At 37.1% G+C, this 23,723-nt stretch overlaps 1 protein-coding gene across 1 annotated transcript in view; it reads right to left on the reverse strand.

Annotated features, from left to right (window-relative positions):
* ERC2 (ELKS/RAB6-interacting/CAST family member 2) overlaps window positions 1-23,723 on the reverse strand; it is a 519,869-nt gene that overhangs the window by 391,100 nt on the left and 105,046 nt on the right. The window contains exons 4-6 of the mRNA XM_035558284.2: window positions 19,381-19,455; window positions 7,951-8,106; window positions 1,737-1,904 (exon numbers count right to left, since the gene is read on the reverse strand). Coding sequence (XP_035414177.1) covers window positions 1,737-1,904; window positions 7,951-8,106; window positions 19,381-19,455 — 399 coding nt within the window. The remainder of the gene's footprint in view (window positions 1-1,736; window positions 1,905-7,950; window positions 8,107-19,380; window positions 19,456-23,723) is intronic.

Below are 23,723 nucleotides of genomic sequence, written 5' to 3' on the forward strand. Positions count from 1 at the left end.
ACATTACTTTTTCACTTAGTTTCCCCAAAAGATTAACAATAAGCAAGCCCAATACAACTAATTATCTCCTGCACACCAACAGGCAATTATGGATCATTTTAAGTTCAATCGCTTTATGTAAAATGTTGAAGCTAAACTGCCTCCTTATGCAGGAAACAGGAAATAGAGCATGGATACATGTCAGAAGCCAACTGGTTCTCCACTAGAACTACACAATCCCAGCAACCCATCACTGAAAGCATTGTAAATTGAGCTCTTTTTACCACTGTCCATCTGCCAGCACTGAGATTGTACTGTCTTGGATAGTAATACTTGTCTGATAAAGAATTAGGAAATCAAACTAGTGGAGAGCCACTGGAATTCATCACTATCGTCAGCAGCATGACAGGTACTACAAACCCTGCAAAACAGATTTGCACAGCTGAAGATTTAAAATATGCAATCCCTAGTACTCAAAAGCTAGACTGAAATCTGCCAGTGTTGCTAGCATTTTTACCATTGTTCTCATTACGCTTACTTTAATGTTTTATACACATATATGCGCATATATAGATGTATGCTGTCTGGCCTTTTAAACAGAAGTTGGAAATCCCACGATTTCACCTGTATCTTCCAAATGTACAGACAGTAAGACACAGTACACATGGATAATGAGAATCTCGGAAGTATTTATTTCCTGCTTCCATGAGAGTGATGAGCTTAAGCTAACTCCTTTTTTCTCCTAAAGCTTTGTTAGCCAGAAATCTGAAACATCCTGTAAGACTCCCATTTACCTGAAATAATACAATTCTCTGAATAGAAAATATTTGTACTTTATTTCACAGATATTTGCGTTTCTTGAAAAGGATACACACACTAAAAATAAAGTGAAAAAGCTATAACAAAAAGCAATCTGAATAGTATGGTGTGCTCCAAGTCTATGAAGGTTTTACTTGGTTGGTTGGTTGTTTTTTTTCCTTAAAAAAAAAAAAAAAAAACACTGCAGGAAATTGACAACCTTTTTAACCCTGGATTTGTGGATTTACACATTCCATTAAGTGTAACAACCATCTCAATCTCATATTCCATTACACATTTTACAGACATTACATTCCATTACAGACATTTTATGATCTGATTTTGTGGATAGATAGCAAACTAACGCACTGGCCTGGTTTAAAGACTAAATTCACAGTTTTTAAATAAATTAGAAATTAAATTGCATTAGAAAGGACCACGGATTAGTATCAGGCACCCTTGTACAGACCCCTTCAAAATACATCAGTAGCTTCACTCTTCACAGTAGAAATACACTGTAGAAAATAGTGAATAATAGTAGATTATAGTAGAATAGAATAGTAGTGAAAAATAGTAGAAATACACTGTAGAAAAGTATCACGCAGAGCAAGCAAAACTCAGTAAACTAAAAAAAAAAAAAGGGAATGAAATCACAACAATCAAGTCATTAGGGCTCAGCCCACCTTCCTCCACCCTCACATTGAAGATAAAGAGAATTAGACAAAACTACGCTCTTAAAATGCACTCATAGGTACTTTTAAAATAAATTGTAGAATGAGATCTGGTGTGCTACCAAAAATATATATATCAAATAGACTGACATTTAAAGGGTTTAAAATTATTTCACTATTCTTAAACAAATTGTCCTCTACATAGGCTTGCAACAAACACATCATCAGCTTGACACACATAATTAACTAAACATTTATATTGCATTTTATGATTAGAAGATACCATACCTCTGTCTGAAGTATGGCAGCTCTCTGTTCTTTGGCAGTAAGTGACTCTTTAAGCACTTCAATGTGTTGCTTGCAATCTGAATTCTGATTGCTAAGGGTTTCAAGCTTAGTTTGTAAGGCAAGAAGTTCCGATTCTTTTTTTGAGAGTTCTTGTTTCAGTTGGTCAATCTGTAATGGGACAAATAAAAGTTTAGATCATTAATTTCATTTTCAATTCATAGTTGCACCTGAAACCTGAAAGGTGAGAATGACCAGAATATAATACAACTCAGACACCTCCTGTAAATTCTGGAAGAGAATTAAGATGTGAACTTTTAACAGTCAAAACTTCCAGTGAGTTTCATGTATTTTCAAGGAACCTGTTTTAAGAATGATTGTCCTGCTCTTGTCAAAGTTAAAAAAGGAAACTCTTAAAGCTTAAACATGATGATTTGGCCTATAAATTCACCATAGACCTCACTTAAGTTCAAAGGAATTTATCCTGTGTGAGGCAAGTCCGGCAGGACAGAAAATATGCATAGGAGAAAAAGTTTTCATAAAAGTGTAAAGTCAATCCAATAGCCTATTCCTTCCAACTGTGTGATTCTTGTGACTTAAGTTATCATTGGTCCAAGTGAATCAAGGATTTTAGGAGCCCTATGAGGAAAAGCAGGCATCTTAGTAAGGAGCGGAAAGCAGGGAAATAGAACTTTAGCCTTACTTTTCTCACAAATTTTTTGCTGTCCCACTATCCCCACCTCCTTTTTTTACTCTCTGGCAGTTCACATGGAATTCTCAGGCACTAGGAAAGTCAAGCGAAAGAGATTAGCTTAAGAGAGGTCTGGGGAAGATGTTAGAAAAAAAGTTCCACAGAGTGAAAGGTCTATGATATTTTTAAAAGCGTATCCCTAGGGGAAATAGCAGAAATCCATTCACTAAGAAGGAGCTTCTGAATTCTGCAGGAGGTTCATCAGTAAATGACATGGAATTGTGATTATTCTTCCCTTTCTACAATGCTGAGTTGAAAGGGTGGCCACAGAATGTGAAAGTGTGGTGGATTCAGAAAATCAAATCCAAGCAAAGCACTGGACAATATACAGAGCAATGCTAAAGGATTGTGAATTACATGACACGTAACTATTCTTTTTAAAGTTCTGTGAAATAACACTGGTCACCAGAAGAGTTCAGATGTGTCATCTCATGAGGATTATTTGAACTAAAACTCCACAGTGCATCTGCATAATTCAGAGAAACCACATTTACTTGGAAAGTTTTCTTGATGACTGTAAGGCCTAGACAACTTTCTTTAAAATTCAAGTTTCAGTTCTGAAATGACCAAAGAAATCCTAGAACAGCTTTTTCCATTCTCTTACTTCAGTTCCATCCCAACAGACATTGAGATGCAAGTCTAGAAGGGCTAGACAGAAGGTTAATCAAAAGTCTCCAGGAAAAAAAGAATGGATATATATATTCATACGTAATTATGTATATCCACAGGTTGATCCTACTCAACCACATCCTAAATATCCACATACTAAAATATTTCACAGATTCCATACTCTATGGCAGAGTCACCAGAAATATCTTCTGCTAATCAAACTATTTCTAGTTTGTTCTACGTTGCATTTTTCTACGTTGCGTTTCCTTAAAAATTCAATAAATTATTTCTTTCAACGATGTGCAAAACAACACATTTATTCCTTATTTCTCTCTGTAAGTCTCAGTATGTCTGCCTACCTGGTTAACATATTTGGCCAGCCACCCCTGAGCTACCGTATAAAATCAAGAATCTATACTAGCACTATAAGCAATCACCTTCACAATCTGAAAATATCAAAATAAGAAAAGGAGCATACAAAAAAAAAAAACAGATGTAAAGAAAATGTAAAAAGTGCCGTTAAGAAACTGCTAGAGAAGAATTTCTCTTGAAAGCAAACCACCTTATTCCATCCCTTGCCAGAACATGTAAGCAAGTATGGAAACTGAGACAGAAATGTATATGAAATGAACAATGGGAAAATCTGTCTACGATATATAAAGACAAAAAGTAGATCTGCAGCCAATCTGAATTACATCACATGCTTTATATGAGACCCATGTGAACATCGCAGACACTTAATCTCTCCTAAAAACTCTTCCCACTTTTTTCCATGACACAACCCACACTTTGAGGAAGAACCAACATCCCGTCCCCTCCTCCACTCCACTCCACCCCCCCCCCCCCCCCAAAAAAAAGGTTGATTTTCATTGCAGGTATTTTCTTTGTGTTTCAGAAACAGAATCTGTTCCTTAGTTCTGACTACAGCACCTACAAATTGCCAGAAGTTTAAAAATGTGTTATAGCTCTCAAAAAAGAAAATCTGTTCAATAATTATGCTTTTGGCTGGTGTTTTATTAAAATAAAGTATAAGGATGAAAATGTAATGAAACTTCAATTTAAAAAAATAAAATATCAAAAATAACAAAGGCATAACAAGAAACGACATTACTTTTAAAACGAAATTTTTACTCCTGGGTATATTTGCTTTGTAGAAGTTCCGCATAAGCTATTAGCGTGTAAAAAAATGCAACAGGGCCTGAAATAATTTTGTCTCAAGCAGATGTGCATACGTTTTCACTTTGCTATATCTTAAGTGGTGCAGAAGACCAAGAGTCACAACCTTGTGACCTCAGTACAAAAAAAAAAAAAAGGCAAGAACATTTTTGTACTTTATTAAGACTACAATGAAAATAACATAAAAGTGTAAGTGCTATAGCATTCATAGAACTGTCTGTCCCCTGATTATGACCTTCCCATTTCATGCGTGTAATTTGCCTGTCACCACTTTTTCAACATTGCCCAAAATGATCTTGTTTCATCACCTTAGCTGAAACCCCAGTTCCTTTGTCTTTCTTCTCAATGATTATCACTTCCTTCAATTTCAGTTCCTCGTATACTAGCATTTCGAGAAAACCATTACGATTTTCCCTACATTATTATTTTTACATACCAAAAATCTTACCTGACATTACAGGGAGAAAGAAAACACATGCAAAAATAAAAAATAAAAAATAAAAAATAAAATCTGAACTTTTTCCCTGAATATTGCATAAGTTAAAATTAATGGGCTAAACCTTTAAGTCAATAATTCCATTAAATGAAACTATGCTGATTTATCTATCATAATAATTTAGTCTTATAGGACAAGTGATAACTGGTTTTTCAAGTGAAGAAAGAACAGCAATGCAAGTGAATTTGCTGCACAGAGTAGACTAAAAGTCTATCTGTAGGTTCTACAGTCTATGCTGTGAAGGTTTTTTTTTTTTTTTTGAAAGGTTTTATAACATATCCAGACCTATCCACAAGAAATGCTGTTTTTTTCTTGTATATTTCTTTTACAGGATCACCTAGAATTTGCATGCTTCCTTCAAATAGTGTAAAGAGCTGTTACTCATGGATGTTAATTACAGAGAGCATTGTTATAGTTCACTTCAGCTTAATCAATTCTTAAAATTCAACTTAACTCTAATTTGCTAAAGTGATACTGAACGATCACTACGTTTTCATACTCATTCTTGTAGATAATATGAGGGCTCTAATACTCAAAAGAACTACTTGAATTCTAGAGTGAAAACTCTCACCTGTAAAACGCAGCAGTACTCTTTCAAGTATCTGGCTGCTAACCAAAGAACAAAACCCAAATAGGGGAAGGAAGCATTGCAAAGCAGAAGTTAATTTTTTTAAATGCATATCATTCCACATGCTTTCTTCAAGTTCTTATTAAGGATATTTGAAGTTTCATATCTCTTAGTCATGAAAAATTTAAGACTTGTTTTGACAACTTCCGTATCATGAGAGCAATAACAATTTTGTCCTTTCAAATAGAGACCAAGGAGAGATACCATAAAGTTTTCTCATTTCTATAATTTTCCATTTCACAGCAAGTCAAAATTAAAGCCTATATGATTGTAAGCAGTGAATATTATTAAAAATTAAAAGGAACTCTTTCCAACATTCTCTGCATGCATGTGCAATAAATAATGTTCTAAGTTGGCCTCCATTTAATGCCTTCCCTTTTACTTAAATCAAGAACACATATTTCAAGAATAAACATGAAGTATTAAGAGCTTTATAGCACCTAAGCTTGTTAACAGTGAGAAGAGTTTTGTTCTATTCTTTGCCATCCATCAGGACTTAAGTATCAGAATTTATCAACAATCTCTGGTTCAACAGATCAAGTACAGTAAGGCCAGTTTGCTGACAGCTACATAAATATTTTTCCACCTTGAAATGTTCTGAGATGAATGATAAAAATAATATCTTCTGCTATAAATCTTAATTTTAAGCAGAAAGAAAGGACTGGTGAAAGAAAACAGACAACATTTCATCAGAACGTGACATTTATCAAAAATAAAACAATGGCATGTTTAATAGTCTTCTCATTCATCTGCTTTCTGTATCACAGAAATACAACGAACCTCTTCCTCTCAGACCTTAGAATACAGTTAACAAAATATTAGGCTTTACGCAATATTTTTAAGCAATAGATTTGCTTTAGGCTATTAGTTTTGTTGTAAATTACTATAACTGGATTGCTTAAAATTTAACCATGTTTAAATGGGCAAAACAGTTTTCTTGACAACAATACCACTTAAGAGCAAGTATCTTGTCAAGAAGATAAGAAGGGTCTACTACACACACAATAAAAACCTATGAAAATCAAAGAAGTCAAATTCTCTAGAAAGTGCTGTCTGTTTCATTCTCTGACCATAGAGAAGCTGCACACCTTCCCAGAATGCTAGCTTGCCCAACTCCAAAAGGTTGGCAATGCTATTTATCTACCCAATACTGCAAACTTTGTACTTTAACTGCAATATTGCTGAGTATCATTAATGTTGAGAGAAAGTGGTAGGCAGAGAACTGCACTTCAAGCCACTTATCTCCTCCTCTTTTGCTTATGTGGCCACTAGAGAGGTAACACCAGCTCCTTCTCCATTTTTTCAGAGTGGCAAGTATACATTTCAGTAAAAAATGGATCAATCCATTTCAAGTCCCTAGAATTTCACATACAAAAAAAAAAAAAAGCCTGAATATTATACAAAACAAAAGAACCAAAACAAATAACTAGGATGGAAAGTCTTAAGTGTGAGATTCATTAATAATCTTGACTACTAAAGGTTTTTGCCCAGATTTTATTCTTCCATTATGGTCACATTTTAATATCACTGCAAAAAATGAGATAGCTGGTTTTCCACTTCATGCTGTTGCTGCTTTTTTCTCCCCATCTTAGTTTATCTTACAAGTTAAAAAATTTGTTATTTCCAAAACCTGAATTTTAAATGAGAATGGTAGCATCAGCTTCCGTCTCTATATTTTTTATTTTATATTTTAAACAAGTACCTAAATTTATTATTTTATCATTTCATGAACAAAATGTGCAAGGTGAGTAGCTGGGGATAAACCATTACAAAAATGTAATGTATATATTTACTAGAAATTTAAGGTAATTTCAAAAAAATATTAGAAAAGTAGTATTAGAACTCACAAGAAAAGACTATTTGGAGAGAACTCATCTTTACCTAGAGAGCCATCAAGCAGGTTGAAATTAAAGGAGGTAAAAAAAGTCCAGCCAGAACAACAATTTAGGCATCAAGATTTACTTGGGATGAATTTTAAAATAATGAACAAGGAGTTCTGCTTAGCAAGCCTGATACCAAGAAAATGTGTTCCACTACTACACATTTATTATCTGCTTGTGGTCAACTCAGTTATCTATGTATAATGATTTGAAATGAAGAGGACACTGTAGGAACAAAGTCATTAAATTGCAAGTCATTAAAATGCTAAAAACTTAAAATTTGGCATCAGCAGCCCTTACTGTAAAACTACTATGAAAATAAGGAAAAAAAAAGGCACAACTAAAACTGTGCCGAAATGTTGCAAGTCAAAATGATGAGATAATTCATTCAACATTAGAACACCAAACAAAAGAGAAAAGGGAACATGGTATAAAGACTAAGGATTGCAGTTGTCTCCACAGAAGTGTTAGAATATGCACTTTCTTACCTCTCTGAAGTTAAAATATAAATGAATTCTTATTTAACCAAAATGCTTCACTCCTTTATAGCTAGTGAGTACCACATAGCAGAGGTTTACCAATGAAAGATATGCAGAGAGCTGCTTCTGTTGAAAAGGGTCTAGTTAAAACTTTTGTTCACATTATTTAAACACCGTTAAGATATTAATAGACCTTACCTTATTTTTCATGAACTTTGAGTGACTCTTATAAACTTCTATTTGTTTTATTTCTTCTTCTCGGTCTTCTGTATTCAGAACTCCATTTGTCTTTAACATCTGTATTTCATCTTCAAGATCTCTTATATTGCGCTCAAGTGAAGCTATTTTTGTATCCTAAATTATATAAAAAAGAGTATTGAAAATTATGTGAAACTTGTATATTAAGGCATAAAAATGTTTCTGTACCTGCAGAAACATCAAATAATAAGACAGCAAAAATAGATAGTAAAAATACAGATTGCACATACACCATCATAAACCAAGAGTAATTCTATTGATATTGGTTTAAAGAAACACAGATTTTAGATCTCTTTAACCAGCAGAAAAAAAAAAAATGCAATGCTATGTTCTATTGCATTATATATAGAGAACATTTTCTGGTCAAAATCCTCTCTATGTTCCTACATGGTTAGGAATAAAGGGAGAAGGAAAGATGCTCTATTTCCCATGCGTACATGATAACATACTTTGATTGCTCTCCTAACCACTTAGGTCTGGCTATTATTCCAAGCTCTTAATAACAAAGGGTAAGTTCAGCCTAGAGAGGCCAGTCCATCATCACTTGAAGAAGACAGGCCACTTCATTATGTGACTCTGCCTAAGGCAATTTCCAAGTTTGATCAGAGTTTATGTTTCTGCCTGCTGTCAGGGGAAAGAAAGGTTGTTTCCTCACATGCTTTTCCTCCAGCCACATCTTTAAGAGGAGATTTAGCACTTTTTATTACAAGTCCCAAAAAATAAACAAACCCACAAATACACAACCACTCAAAACTTTTGTATCGCGGACAATAGCTGCCACATGTGTTAGCACAGCACTGACAATATCCAGTGTTTTTTTTTTCTTGTTGTTGCCAGTCATTTTGAAATTGAATATATCTCTTCAGTGAGAATTAGAAAAAAAAATTTAAAAAACATGATTATACCAAGCAGAAGTAATCAATGAGGACTGTGTCAGGGTTTACTTGCAAGAACTCGACCCATACAAATCCGTAAGACTTGACAGATAGCATCCAATGGTTTTAAGACAACTGGCTGATGTCCTCACAAAGATGCTGTCTATCATCTTTGAAAAATCATGAAAACTGGGGGAAATTCCTGACAGGAGGAAGAAAAATGTTGCACAGGCTCATATCCTGAGAAGTCTTCTTGGACAAGATTCTTCATCAAGGAGAAGGTAATTGGGACAGTCACTATGGATTTACCAAAGGTAAATCATGCCTGACCAACCAAATTGCTGTTTTAGACAACACGTTTAAGTTTGTGGATGAAGAATGAATAGTGAATGCCATTTACATCAGCTTTAGCAAGGCATTGGACAGTTTCACAGAACATTCTTATATTCAAGTTAAGATGTTATGGTCTGGATGGGTGATCAAATAGCAAGGTTAAAAAAAAAATGGTTGTATGATCGGGCTTAGAGGGTAATGTTCAATAGGTTGTATTCTACCTTGAAGCCAGTAACAAGAACACCATGGGGTCAAATTGGGACCTGTCCCATTAAGTATCTTTAACAGTGACCTGAAAGAGGTGACAAAGCACTTGCTCACAAGCCCTGTGGATGACACCAAGCTGGGAGACCGGTGAGTATGCTCAATGGCAGGGCTGCCACCCAAAGGGACCTATAAAGGTTGGATGGGTGGGCAACCAGGAACCTTAGAAAATCCAACAAAAACAAATGCAAAAGTCCTGTGCCTGGGAAGGAAGAACCCCTTGCAGCTGTACTTGCCAGAGACTGACTGCCCTGGGAGCAGTTCTGCTGGAAAGGATTGGAGGATCCCGGTGGACACAGCAAGCTTAACAGGAGCCAGCAATGTATGCTGGCAGCAAAGGCAGCAAGCAGTATCCTGGGCTGCATTAACATGAGCACAGACACTAAGTAGATCAAGGAAAGACACATTCATTAGACTGTGCTTACAGTACTGCATCCGGTTTTATGCCCTGCAGTACAAGACATTGATAAACTTGAGTAAGCTCAGCAGGGGGCCAAGGGGGCTGGAGTACTTGCCCTCAAAGAAGAGGCTGAGGAAACTGGGCTTGTTCAGCCTGGAGAAGAAAAGGCTTCAAGACAGGCCTAAAAACAGCTGTCCAGTACAAGTATTACATTTTGAGAACAACCATTGGAACAGTTTGCCCAGAGAAGTGTAGTCCATCCCTGGAGGTTTTCAAGATATGACATGATAAAACCCTGAGCATCTCTCTTCACCTGGGCTTTATACAGTCATAAGACAATTCTCAAATAGATATGAATTTCAAGGTGACAGAAAGAATTAATAACCAAACTTTTTTTAAAAAAAGTCTTTAAAAAATCTAATTCCATTTATGCATATGTTAAAAAAAAAAGAAGAAATCCTACACCATAGAAAATATCAGAAAATCACTATACTATGGCTATAGCAAGCAGGAAAACACAAACCTCATTTAAAATGGATGAAAATTAGCATCAGGGTGAAAGCATGTTTCTTCAGTGAAAGATCAAACATTCATTAAACAGTTTTGTTCCATCACACAATCAGAGCCACAGTAAACAAGTTTCTACTGATAGAGGTGTGGGTGTAACAGTCCAGTCATACACAGAGAATGGCTCTAAAATAAGCAACAGGGTAAGCATTTGCTTACAACCATATAAAGCGATCAAGAAATTTTTGCACACATCAGAATCCTGATAAATACGCTTAGCCAGCTCCCTCCCAGATAATTCAGAAGTCCAGAGCACAAAATAACACTTAAAAAAAAAAATCAGTCATAAGATGATGGGTGTGGGGGATAATACTTGTCAAATTTTGCATATTGCTAACATTGAAGAAACAGGAAAATATACATCTAGCTTGCTGCTGAATTCAGTCACTTGCATCACACTTTGATATACTACTTTTCACTAGCAGATATGTTTCTGAGTTGTAAAACTATGCATATACACCATGCATCCTGTCTGAAGAGTTTAAGTGTGCTTTTAAGCCAGACAAGAGCTCAGTGATCTGAAAGGATGTAAAACTTTTTGAATCAGAGGAATTTCAAACAGAAGTTGAGGAGAGCTATCTTCCATGACAGCAAAAATACTTCAGGTTTATAGAGATAAAATAATGCACTTTGAAGGGGAAGATCAAACCCCTTCATCTGTTTTTATAAGATTCCAAATCAACTGCATCCCTTTTTGGTAAAGGACCTACAGTCAAAAAAAGAAAAAAGTGTCAGAACACAAAGGAAGCAAAAATAATTGTTAGAATATAAAACCTACTGCTCCTTATCTTTAACCTCACTAGCTGTTTGTTTTCTGGAAAATAACTGATACTGAAAATGTTGACGATGATCTTAATCAGCAGTTCATATTTTTATTTCTTGAAGGACATGTTCAAAGAGAAAGTATTCTTACCAAAAATTATTTAAAAACACCAAGGAGCTGACCAGGGATGCAAGCAATAAATAAAAATAAATAAATAAAACACACATAAAATTCTGGAAGATTTCCAACCATTTTTAAAGATACATGCATGTATCTAATGTAATAATGGTGTTGTTTGTTTGTCTGAATGATAATTTTTCAAGGTCTTGTTTTAACATGCAGGTAAAATGCAACTTTAATTAGTAGGTTAATTTAGCATTAATAACATGACGTTTCCAGTAGCATTAGAACACAAACGTTTCCTAAAACATTTATTAATATTTGTCCAAGCAATCAGTGTTACTTATACCATAGAGCAAAGGCCATATGAGTAATCACAAAAAAAAAAAAAAGTAATCTCTCTGTTGAAAGTAAACAGCTTTCACATGAGAGAAAACAGACTTTTTTCTTTCTTCACAGGATAACTGTTCTATTCACAGAACATTTTATAAAAAATATAAAAAAGAAGTAAAATAAAAGTTTAGGCTGGAACAAAAATAAAATGGAAGAACTCTTTTTACACCTTATCATTTGGATAAACTGCATGAAAAGAAAATTACTGAAAAAGAAAAAATTAAAAGCTATCAGGCTGAGGCAGAACAATAAATACAGCAATTATTGAAGCTCTCACAGACACTACAATCAAATCGGGTTCTGCCATCAGACATCTTTTTAGAAGTTTTCTATTTATGCTACTGAAGATAAAAGCAAAATCGAAGCTTCATTGCCCTTTAGAATGACTTTGCCCTTAAGTAAATTAATACTTACATGACCTGTTATGACATCTCATCTGGGAGTAGTCTTCATCAAATCTCTCCAGATAAGTCTTTAAGAGTCTATTTTCTATTGCTTGATTTTTATTTTTTTCTTATATACCATATTTACATTTTACACATTTGCAAATATAATATGGCAGAAATAATTCATAGCACATTAGCCTGTTTCACTCTTTTGAAGGTATATGCATCAGAGAATAACATTTAAGCTTTATGAAAAATATAAAACAAAGTAAAAGTAAATAAAATGCTTCCAAAATTTATCACAAGTTTGAGTTCTCAAAGGACATGTTTATTTTCAATCAGATCTCTGTGTACTGTGATTAGAGCTGTGTACACTAGTTTTCCTATCTCCAGAAAAAAAAATGGCACTGTCAGTTCTGTATTAACTTCTTATTGGAACATAAGCTGGAAATTGGGAGAAAAAAAAAGAAAACTAAACTCTGTTTCAGAATCAAAAACATCAGTGATAAGTCAGCAGAGATAAGCCAGACTTCACCTTCACTGGCTGTTCAAGGTGTCAAAGGTACCACTTCCTACGTATGAACAATACAGGACTGGTAATTCTGCAAATACACCAGACAGGCAGCTGGCTTGCCCAGCAAACCTGAAAGTTTCCTGTCTGGACAACTGCTAGAAAGCAAGGAAGCTGGTAGCTCAAACTTAATACAGACAGCCTGTAGCTCCATTGGGTACTGCCATGGAGGGAGCTGGGTTGGCTTACAGGATAGGTAGAAAGTTTCATAGCTTTGCTTTCACTGAAAGTTTTGACAGAGTAGGCACATTCCCATAAACTCTTCTGATTCTGCTGAATCAGCATTTTCCCACAGAAAACTTCAGTTGGAAGCTTTTCAACCAGCTCTTGTTGTGGCATGGGGTCTGGCAATCCTTCAGAAACTGAAATAGGAACAGATGCTTTATTTCCTTCAAACCACTAAGACTTATCTTCATTAGCAGCATTCACTAAGTGGGTCTGTGTTGAATCACTAAGAAGATTCCTTTGCAGCACTATGAAGGAACAAGCTTAGTATTAAGTGGTACTAATAAACGTCTTCTGCGTTCTACAACAATGCAGCATTTCTGCAGATTTTTCCTGTCAGGCCCTCTACATCTCTGGTAAAAGACACAAGATTATATAGCAGGATTTATTATATAGATCAGGGTACTCACCCTATCTATCCTCTACTTCCAGCAGTAACCAATACCTATACCTCATCTGTGTTACTAGAACAATGTTGCAGACATTGTGTGAGAGGGCAGGGCTGTATCTCTCCTTGACCTAGCACAAATTCTCCTCTTTGGAACATGAAACTCAACTAGTAATTGTCCTGATGCTAATGAAGAAAATAACATTTCACAATACAAAGGAGAGCAACCCTACAAATGAGTTTTGACAGCAAAGTTTCAAGAATCCAATAATAAAATCCTGTATTTCCAGCCCTTACCAAAAAAAAAAAAAAAAAAAAAGTGAAAAAGTGCTTTGGTATATTTCCTGAATGCTTCGGGAAAAAAAATAGGCAAAAAATATATACTATATCAGTCTTTCGTTCTCTGAAATGATGAGTAATGAATTGCTACTCTTACATGATTTCAAATACATTTGGTACATTTAATAAACTATGCCTATGAAAAATTTTGCTTGTAGAGCATTCTACAAGCGATCAGCAACAAATATTTGAAATTTCACATTTAATAAAACTTGCATGTCAGTGTACAAATACACAAATACTATACACAACTAGTCTTACCATAAATTTTTCCAATTTAATGCAGTGAATATTGAGGTTTATTTCTGAAGACAAGGGAAAGTGAAAGCTCATGCAATCTTAAAAATAGGAGTATACTGCACTGCAAACACATACACACTTTTGCAGAACCAAACCCATACCTGAAATATCAAAGCTGGATCAATACATAAAGATGGCTCTTTCTGCAAGTAAGGTAAACCACAAATATTTTCATTTACAGCTTACCAGCTGAAGACTTCTTAATTCTTGTTGCTAAACTATCTAAATTTCAGGATAGTCAATGCTGTACAGTTAGGATGAGCTTTATGTTATCAGTAGGCAACTCATTCTGATTTTCTCTCTCAATATCACTGGTTTAAGTCTGGAACTGTGAACAAGATGAGCAAATTTTGACCTAGCAGTAAACAATTTGGATGTAAGTCATGAGCAAAGATATCAGTGACCTGGCATCTGCCTGCAAACAAAACTCAAGGAAGTATGCACGGGTGCAATGTCAATTAAAGGAATGCATTTCAATACATTGGTTTTATTTTGTGCTTAAGCAGACAAATATTTAGGAATGAGAAAAAAAAAAAGAAAAAGTTACTTGATCAGGTGCAAAAAAAAACGCTATTCCGGCTTTCCATTCAACACAAATCATAAAATCACATGAATGCTGTTAGATATTTATTTACACCTTATATTAGTATGCATTTGTTACCTCTAGCTTCCACATGCTGTATTTTGTGATTTATTTATTTTCAGGACTGGAGAGGCCTCTTTTTATGAAGGTATCTCATGTAGGTTATCTACAGACTATAATCTCTTTGCTCTGTCTATGGAGCTCTAACTTTATCTCTTTGCTCTACACAAAAAAACTAAACTCCTAAAGTCATCCATTATAATGCATGTTTGATAAACTTTTTAAAACATTCTGATGACTTTTGTCTGAACACTTCCCAATTTATCAACATCTTTTTTTTTAATCCATAGACATAAAAAGAAAATACGGCCTTCCAGTAGCTGTTGTGCCTGTGCCAAACGTAACTAAGTTCTCCTTTACACTCCTAATTAAGGTCTTAGAGATAGAGGTAGGGTGGCATTTCACCTTGTCATTTTATAGAAAATTTGTATAAAATACAACAACTATCACTGATTATCTAACAGGGACTCATCTTGCTTTAAAATTCTGTTAAACACTTCAATCAACAAATATTATTCTCTGAGCTTTATAAACAACTAAACCAGGTCTTGCTTACATGCCTAATTATCAGTAAAATTTCCTGTAACATAATTCTACTGTCATTCTGTAAACATGGAAGATTCAGGAGAGAGTGCCTGCTAGAGACTCTCCATGACAGAACAGAGCTTTAGGCAACTGTTGAATAATTTCTTCTTTAAGGGAAGTTCATGCTGTGAACTTGACAAATAAAGGAACTGACTAACCCTACAACAACCTCCACAAATATGAGTTATTTATATGAAAAATATTCTGAAAAATTCCTACAATGGGAAATACAACCGTCAGCTACTGAGATGCTGCAAAAGAGGAAGGGACGGTGTTTTCCAACCCATCAGACTCACAGCACTAGAGTCAGGAAACATTCTGCCCCTACCTTTAATTTGCCTATTCTTTTACCCTTGCTCTCTGCCTTACAGATCACTGGAATTACTCATTGTGGAAAGTATGAGAAGAATCCACTGACTCTATATGTCTTTATAACACTGCAATGAGAGGAAAACCATTCAGAGCGTCTTTTTGAACTCATTCAAGACATGCTATGCATCAATTAAAGCACCCAGGCTTCCATTTCATATTTAATGTGTAGCTGACTCAAATCATTCAAACAGAATGGCTGTGGGACCTTCCTTTCCAGCATACTTGAAGGGTTAAAAACTTTTATTTTTAGCCAAGTCTCTAATGGCTCTTCAGAACCCTCCTACCCAAGAGAGATGGAAGGCAAGAGAAACAGGCATGCTTCCTTGGACAAGAGGTAGGACAGATGGGGAAAGGGACAGGAAGCATTCAGCAGTGGCAACGGCCAGAAGAAGACCATGGGAAAGAACAGAAGTAGTTTGGGAGTAGGGCAAACTGCCTCCTGGCAGAGCCTGGGGAGCCAGGGATAGGACTGTGACAAAAGTTAGTGTGAAGGGGAAGTGAAATGCACTGGGTGTGATAAAGAGAAACGTCTACCTGCTTGGAGCCTCGGTAAGGGGGGGGGGGGGGCGGGGGGGGTGGAATATGGCATCAGCTTGCCATATTAGAGGGCAATCCTCCCCCTCCTTCTATCCTCAACATTGCAGGGAAATTATTGCTTCAATGCTCAATCATTTAAAACAAATGTTTCGCTTTTTTTCCAAAACAAATGCTGTCTGGATTAAGACAATTTAAATTTACCTGCAAACTTTCCAAAGCTGGGATTTCTAATGAAAACTGATGTTTAATCATGTAGATTTCAACATCATCTTTTGAATATTAGGCCTACTTTAAAAAGGGCAACCTCAAAGCAGTGGTCAGAGCAAAAGACAGACCTGTGTGCCTTGGAGCTGAGGGGCAGCTCCGCCTCGGAATGCTCCAGCAACATGACTACAGCCTCACCCGTGACAAATGAAAGCCCTCGTTATTACAAAGATCAGATTTTTTAAAAACAGAAGATGACACTATTCCCAGCTTTCCTGGGATACAAACAAAGACTGTCGTCCTGAACAGACACTGTAAGAGTAGCTCTAACTATACAGTTACATTTTTATATTCTCTGTATGTCTCCCCAGCCCATCCCACACTCCCTTGCTCTCTTCAAAGAATTCTGGTACACAAAGAGGAATTGGGAATTATTTTGTAAACATAACCTTTTTGTTTGCTTGTTACATTTTGTTGATAACCCACATGGAAGACCATAAACTATTCTAAGCACACTATTTCAGTATCACAAAAATTTTTAATTTGTTATACTGAATATTAATAGGCAGGAAAAAAAAATAAGTTTCTCAGCTAGTGAGCTACTTTGCCAAAATACACGTTTAAATTTCATACAGACTTCTGAACTGGAATAAATAGTGAAATTCCAAGGAAAATGCACATAAGATTATGCAATATTGAAATTGAAGTATCTTCTCTGCTGTTCATATAATCCAAACTAATTATTATCCATTAATAGGCAGATACTGCATTTAGGAATTTACTGCTGCTGTTGTCACTGTGTGTTAACTGCAACCTCCAGACATACTGAACTCATTTGTTCATAACAGAAGTCACTGGCAAAATGAGGCCTTTAATTTGCACTTCCTTTTAAGACTGAAATGAAAGACCACCATTAATGTATTTCAGGCAGCTTTGCCAACTCACAGATTATCCTGAGTATGGTATTTTTCTTAAAGACAGATTCCAGATTCATAGCATTATGTGAAAATATCAGTTTTCACTTTTTAAATGAGCTTTTTTTTTCTTTTATTATTGTGGGAAGAAAAGCCACAACATTTTAGTAATATTATATATCAAAAAGAATAAACTGTATTTAGGACTAAGATAGGTGTTTCATCACATTTTGTCATATCACTGCTGGTACAAAGAATATTTTCCTTAAGTTGGATGTAAAACAGTGACCAAATAACCACCAACAGAAGTATTGTTGGCCCTCCTGAAACTTTTTGTTCGTTTGGTCTCAGGTTTGGGGGTTTAGTTTTCCTGGGGCGTAGGGGGAGTTGGTTTGTGGTATTTGAGTCTTTTAAAAAGTAATGTTTAGTTCTAATTACTCAGCAATGCTGTGCTTGTTTTTTAATCAAGTCTTACCAAGTAAACAAAATAAGGATGGTGGAGATTTTTAACACTCATTTTAAACAACATAGTGTTTCACTAAGCTCTAGAGAACTCACACATTTGTAGAGTGAAGACAAGGTTGTCTGCTTACAAAAGTAAAATAAAAGCTACAAGTGAATTTTACTGACAAATAGAAAATAGGCTCTACAAAGTCCAGTTGATAGCTGATAAAAGCACTTCCCTGCCAACCAATGCTTCTACTCTGGTTTTACAGTAGTTAGCACGGTCACTCTTGGCAAACCACAAATAGTTTTCAAAAAGAGAAGTAGTACTTCTTTAATGCAGGAACATGAGTAATATTCAGCTCAGTGCTGAACAATCAGTAAATTATCAGTATAGATAAGAACAGCTGCCATTTGTGATGTCACCTTATAGTGTTCTGTGAGTACTCTTATGGCTTAGATCTGCCTTCATTTACACAGATTTCTTACTATAATTCTACAGATTTTCATGATGATGCTTCTTGTTATATCAATTTCATATTCCAAAACCACGCACACATTAAATATTTTTACTTATAAAAATGCTCTTATGCTTTTCTGTATAATTTCTGCATTATTTCTTTATTAAAACACTTGAGATCCAGTCCTTTATACTACAGAATAAATGGGCCAGACTTGAAAATAAGGAAAAACAATAGCAGAAATTGCTACGTAAATGTTTTCTGAATAGCACTACTCCAAATTTGTCTGAAATACACAACTGATGTGTATATGTCTAAGGTATGAAATCTAGTGTGCCAGTTTGTTCATTTAAAAGAGGTTTGATTAATTTGTAATGAACTCGGCTTTTTATAGAAACAAGGGAAGAGAAAGGCAAATATTTATCAAGTGTCTTTAAAAGAGATACATTTCTGCCTTCTGAGACAAAGGCAGCTTTATAACTTTACTGAGTACATGCTTTATATACATGAAATTACAGGCCTTCAGATTTCATCTCATTTCATCGCTAGCTCTGGACAGTAATGGATGCAGAATAATTTTGGTTTAAAGGTTGGAGAAAGAAATACTTATTATTCTTAGCTTCACAGCAAAGTAAATTGAAATGTAAAAGCAAACATTTAATAGTAAAAGTTATAAACTGAGCAGTTGTGGGTTAACCGTGTCTGGCAGCTCACCAGCACACAGCAGCTTGCTCACTCTCCCTCAGTGGGGTGGGGAAGAGAATCAGAAGGGCAAAAGTGAGAAAACTTGTTCTTTGAGATGAGGCCAGTTTAACAGATAAAGAAAAACTGTGTGTGCAAGCAAAACAACACACAGAATTCATTTGTTACTTCCCATCAGCAGGTAGACATTTAGCCATTTCCAGGAAAACAGGGTTTCGTCACGCAACTGCTATCTGGGAAGACAAATGCCATAACTGTGAATGCTCCCCCCACTTCAGTTTCACTGAATAGCATGCCATTATATGGTATGGAATATCACTCTGCTCAACTGAGGCCAGCTGTCCCAGCTGCATTCCCACCTTGCCTCTTGTCCACCCGCAGCCTGCTCGCTGGGAGGGTGGAGTGAGAAACAGATTCTGTGTAAGCATCACTCAGCAACAGCTAAAATAGCTGAGCTATCAATGCTGTTTTGGTCACAAATCCAAACCAGCACCTTACAGGCTGCTATGAAGAAAATTACCTCCATCCCAGCCAGAGTTCAAGCTAAAAAAATTAATGTATAGGAAAACATGCAAAGACCATACCTTCATTTCAATAACTGTTTGAAGAGCCTTCGTCTTTGCTGGCTCAGGCTGAAGTTGGGTTCTTCTATGTAACTCCTGTGGAGGGACACGATAGAAATTAGCCTGACGACTCATCTTTCCATTATTTTAATCACTCATGAATGTATTGCAGCAAAACAGAAGTCTGATTATTAGAACATGCAACTCCAAATGCTACAGGTGCTTCCCTCTCTATAATCCCTCTAACATCACTGCAGTCCCTTTCTTATATTACAGTCAAGTCTGCTGGCACACGCACTATTACTGAAACCTCTATCAATAATTAATGTCAACTGTGACAAAGCCAGCAAGTAATTTCTTAATCCAAATACAACACTGCTGTTTCTGCCCAGATATCAAAATTTAGTCCATTCAGTTGTGCTACTAATTCAAATACTGTTAAGAGTCATTTAAAGTCTTCTACTGTTGTTTAATCTTAGTTTTTCCATTGATATCTGAAATAAGCAATTTAAAACTATTATATTTAAATTTGACATTTTAAGGATAGTGATTACATAGTGGGCTGATGCAACACCCTCTACATTAGCAATTACATTTCAGTTTTCACATTTTCCTATTTTTCACTCATTTTACTGCACACATAGCAGAAAAAGATTTTAATCATTAGATAAGACATACAATTAACAGAATTAGTGCCTACTGGTCTTTGTAAAAAGAGAGAACAAAGATGGCATCACTCAGGCTCTTACAAAACACAGTTTTATCTTGGTCTGAGGTACCACAAAAAAAATGCACATTTACATAGAGCAATGTAGAGCTGTAATGAAACATCACTTCAGAATTTGATGATGCTTATACGTCTCCTACAAATGGTCCAAGCAATTTTTAAGAAACCAAAACAGGAGAGATTTAGCCATGCACAGGTCCCCTCTAAAGTGCAGGACTACCAAGGCAGATATCTTTCTCACCCTGTTTTTCCTGCACATCAGTGCTCTACATTCACACTTGAGCTAACTTTATAACCATGACCAATCCGTTTTTGCCTGGTAGGCTGAGAAGCTGGATGCGTTCACTGCAAGACAGGTTAACTGACTCCAGAACCTGAGCTATTGTGTCTTCCAAATCGTGCTTCTCCCAGATCATCTTGAAATTCAGGAAAAAGTGTCATCAAAAAACATAACACCATGATCCTTATTATCTTTACCATTATATAGTGCAAATATTCAGTTTGTACACTGTTTGTACAGTACCTAACAATGACACCTTAGCCAATAACCAAACCTCCTAAGAATCCCAGCAATGTAAGTCATTATGAAGAAGAGAAATAATGAGTTGGATGCTGTCTTGCCTATTCTATTTTGCTCATTCTATGTGCTTTCCATAGAAGAGATGTACAAAAACATAATGGTTAGATAAATATAAACTGCTAAATTAGATTCTGACCTGAAATAGCCTATTGGCCAAAATCGTGCTAAAACACAGCATGATCTGCAAGAGTCAAATTAGGTGCCAGTGTCTGAATGCATACCTAAAATTAAGTAGGTCTGTATGCTTTAGCTGTTATTACATTAAATATTAAATATATTGCATTAAACATTAAATATATAGGTATATTTAAACCATCTCTAACATATGAGAACAGTGAATTTCTAATTTTGCACTGGGCATTTGTTGTGGTTTAGCCCGGCTGACAGCCAAACACCACACAGCCGTTCGCTCACCCTCCCCCCTCCCTCTCCGGGATGGGGGAGAGAAACGGGAAAGTGAAGCCTGTGAGTTGAGATAAAGACAGTTTATTAAGACAGGAAAAATAATAACAATAATAATAATAATAATAGTATTAATAGTAATAATGTGTACAAAATAAGTGATGCACAATGCAATTGCTCACCACCCGTTGACCGATGCCCAGCCTATCCCCGAGCAGCCGGCCCCCCACCCCGGCTAGCCACCCCTATATATTGTTCAGCATGACGCCAGATGGTATGGAATACCCCTTTGGCCAGTTTGGGTCAGCTGTCCTGGGTCTGTCCCCTCCCAGCTCCTGCTGCACCCCCAGCCTGCTCGCTAGCAGGACAGAGCGAGAAGCTGAAAAGTCCTTGGCTTGGTGTAAGCACTGCTCTACAACAATTAAAACATCAGCATATTATCAGCGCTCTTCTCATTCTAATCCAAAACATAGCACCCTGCCAGCTACTAGGAGGAAAATTAACTCTGTCCTACCTGAAACCAGGACAGATATCCACCCCTTATTCCATACCATTTATGTCATGCTCAGGTTACACTCTTTCCAATACCTTCTAATTAGTCACCATTTTAATCTATGATATATAGCAACCATGGTAGTGATGACATACAGTGTTATATAGTAATTAACATACTACAATTCAACTCATGGGCTATTCTCACCCAGTATTAGGTCCCCTTGAGGTACACACCGAACCTCCCCATTCTTTTGCATTACCCACCAAGTGCATCCAGGTCCCTGGGCAAAAGCAATCCCACAAATGGGCTTGCCTTTTCCTGAGGCAGGAGTAGCCCAGACTGTCTTACCCAGCATGTTTCTTACGTGCACTACAGGAACTTTATCCCCTTCTACAGTGCGTAACAGGTTTGATTGGGCAGGTCCAGCTCGGTTGGCAGATCCTCTAGTATTGACTAACCAGGTGGCCTTTGCCAAATGTGTTTCCCAATTTTTGAATGTCCCAGCACCCATCGCTTTCAGTGTAGTCTTTAACAGTCCATTGTATCGTTCAACTTTCCCGGAGGCTGGTGCATGATAAGGGATGTGATACACCCACTCAATACCATGTTCTTTGGCCCAAGTGTCTATAAGGTTGTTTCGGAAATGAGTCCCATTGTCTGACTCAATTCTTTCTGGGGTGCCATGTCGCCATAGGACTTGCTTTTCAAGGCCCAGGATAGTGTTCCGGGCGGTGGCATGGGGCACAGGATATGTTTCCAGCCATCCGGTGGTTGCTTCCACCATTGTAAGTACGTGGCGCTTGCCGTTGCAGGTTTGGGGGAGTGTGATGTAATCAATCTGCCAGGCCTCTCCATATTTGTATTTCAGCCATCGTCCTCCATACCAGAGAGGCTTTGACCATTTGGCTTGTTTAATTGCAGCACATGTTTCACAATCATGAATAACCTGTGCTATAGTGTCCATGGTCAGGTCCACCCCTCGGTCACGAGCCCATCTGTATGTTGCATCTCTACCTTGATGGCCTGAGGTGTCATGGGCCCATCGGGCTATAAATAATTCACCTTTATGTTGCCAGTTCAGGTCCACCTGAGCCACTTCAATCTTAGCAGCCTGATCCACCTGCTGGTTGTTTTGATGTTCTTCAGTAGCCCGATTCTTGGGCACATGAGCATCTACATGGCGTACCTTTACAACCAGGTTCTCTACCCGGGCAGCAATATCTTGCCACAATGCAGCAGCCCAGATGGGTTTGCCCCGGCGTTCCCAGTTGTTCTGCTTCCATTGCTGTAGCCACCCCCACAGGGCATTTGCTACCATCCATGAATCAGTATAGAGATAGAGAACTGGCCACTTTTCTCGTTCAGCAATATCTAAGGCCAGCTGAACGGCTTTCACTTCTGCAAACTGACTCGATTCACCTTCTCCCTCAGCAGCTTCTGCAACTCGTCGTGTAGGACTCCATACAGCAGCTTTCCACCTCCGATGCCTTCCCACCATACGACAGGACCCATCAGTGAACAGGGCGTATTTCTTCTCATTTTCTGGTAGCTTGTTGTACAGTGGGGCTTCTTCAGCACAGACCACCTCCTCCTCTGATGATATCCCAAAGTACTTGCCTTCTGGCCAGTCCATAATCACTTCCAGGATTCCTGGGCGACTGAGGTTTCCTATTCGAGCCCGCTGAGTAATCAGTGCAACCCACTTGCTCCATGTAGCATCAGTTGCATGATGTGTAGAGGGGACCCTTCCTTTGAACATCCAACCCAGTACCGGCAGTCGGGGTGCCAGGAGGAGCTGCGCTTCAGTACCGACCACTTCCGAAGCAGATCGAACTCCCTCATATGCTGCCAATATCTCCTTTTCGGTTGGAGTATAGCAGGCCTCAGATCCTCTGTATCCCCGACTCCAAAACCCCAGGGGTCAACCTCGAGTTTCCCCAGGTTCTTTCTGCCAGAGGCTCCAGGTGGGACCATTCTCCCCGGCTGCGGTGTAGAGCACATTCTTTACATCTGGTCCTGTTCGGACTGGCCCAAGGGCTACTGCATGAACTATTTCCTGCTTAATTTGTTCAAAGGCTTGTCGTTGCTCAGGGCCCCATTCAAAAGCATTCTTCTTACGAGTTACTTGGTAGAGCGGGTTTACAATCAGACTGTAATTT

The sequence above is a fragment of the Cygnus atratus genome, chromosome 10, assembly GCF_013377495.2.
Source record: "Cygnus atratus isolate AKBS03 ecotype Queensland, Australia chromosome 10, CAtr_DNAZoo_HiC_assembly, whole genome shotgun sequence".
NCBI lineage: Eukaryota > Metazoa > Chordata > Aves > Anseriformes > Anatidae > Cygnus > Cygnus atratus.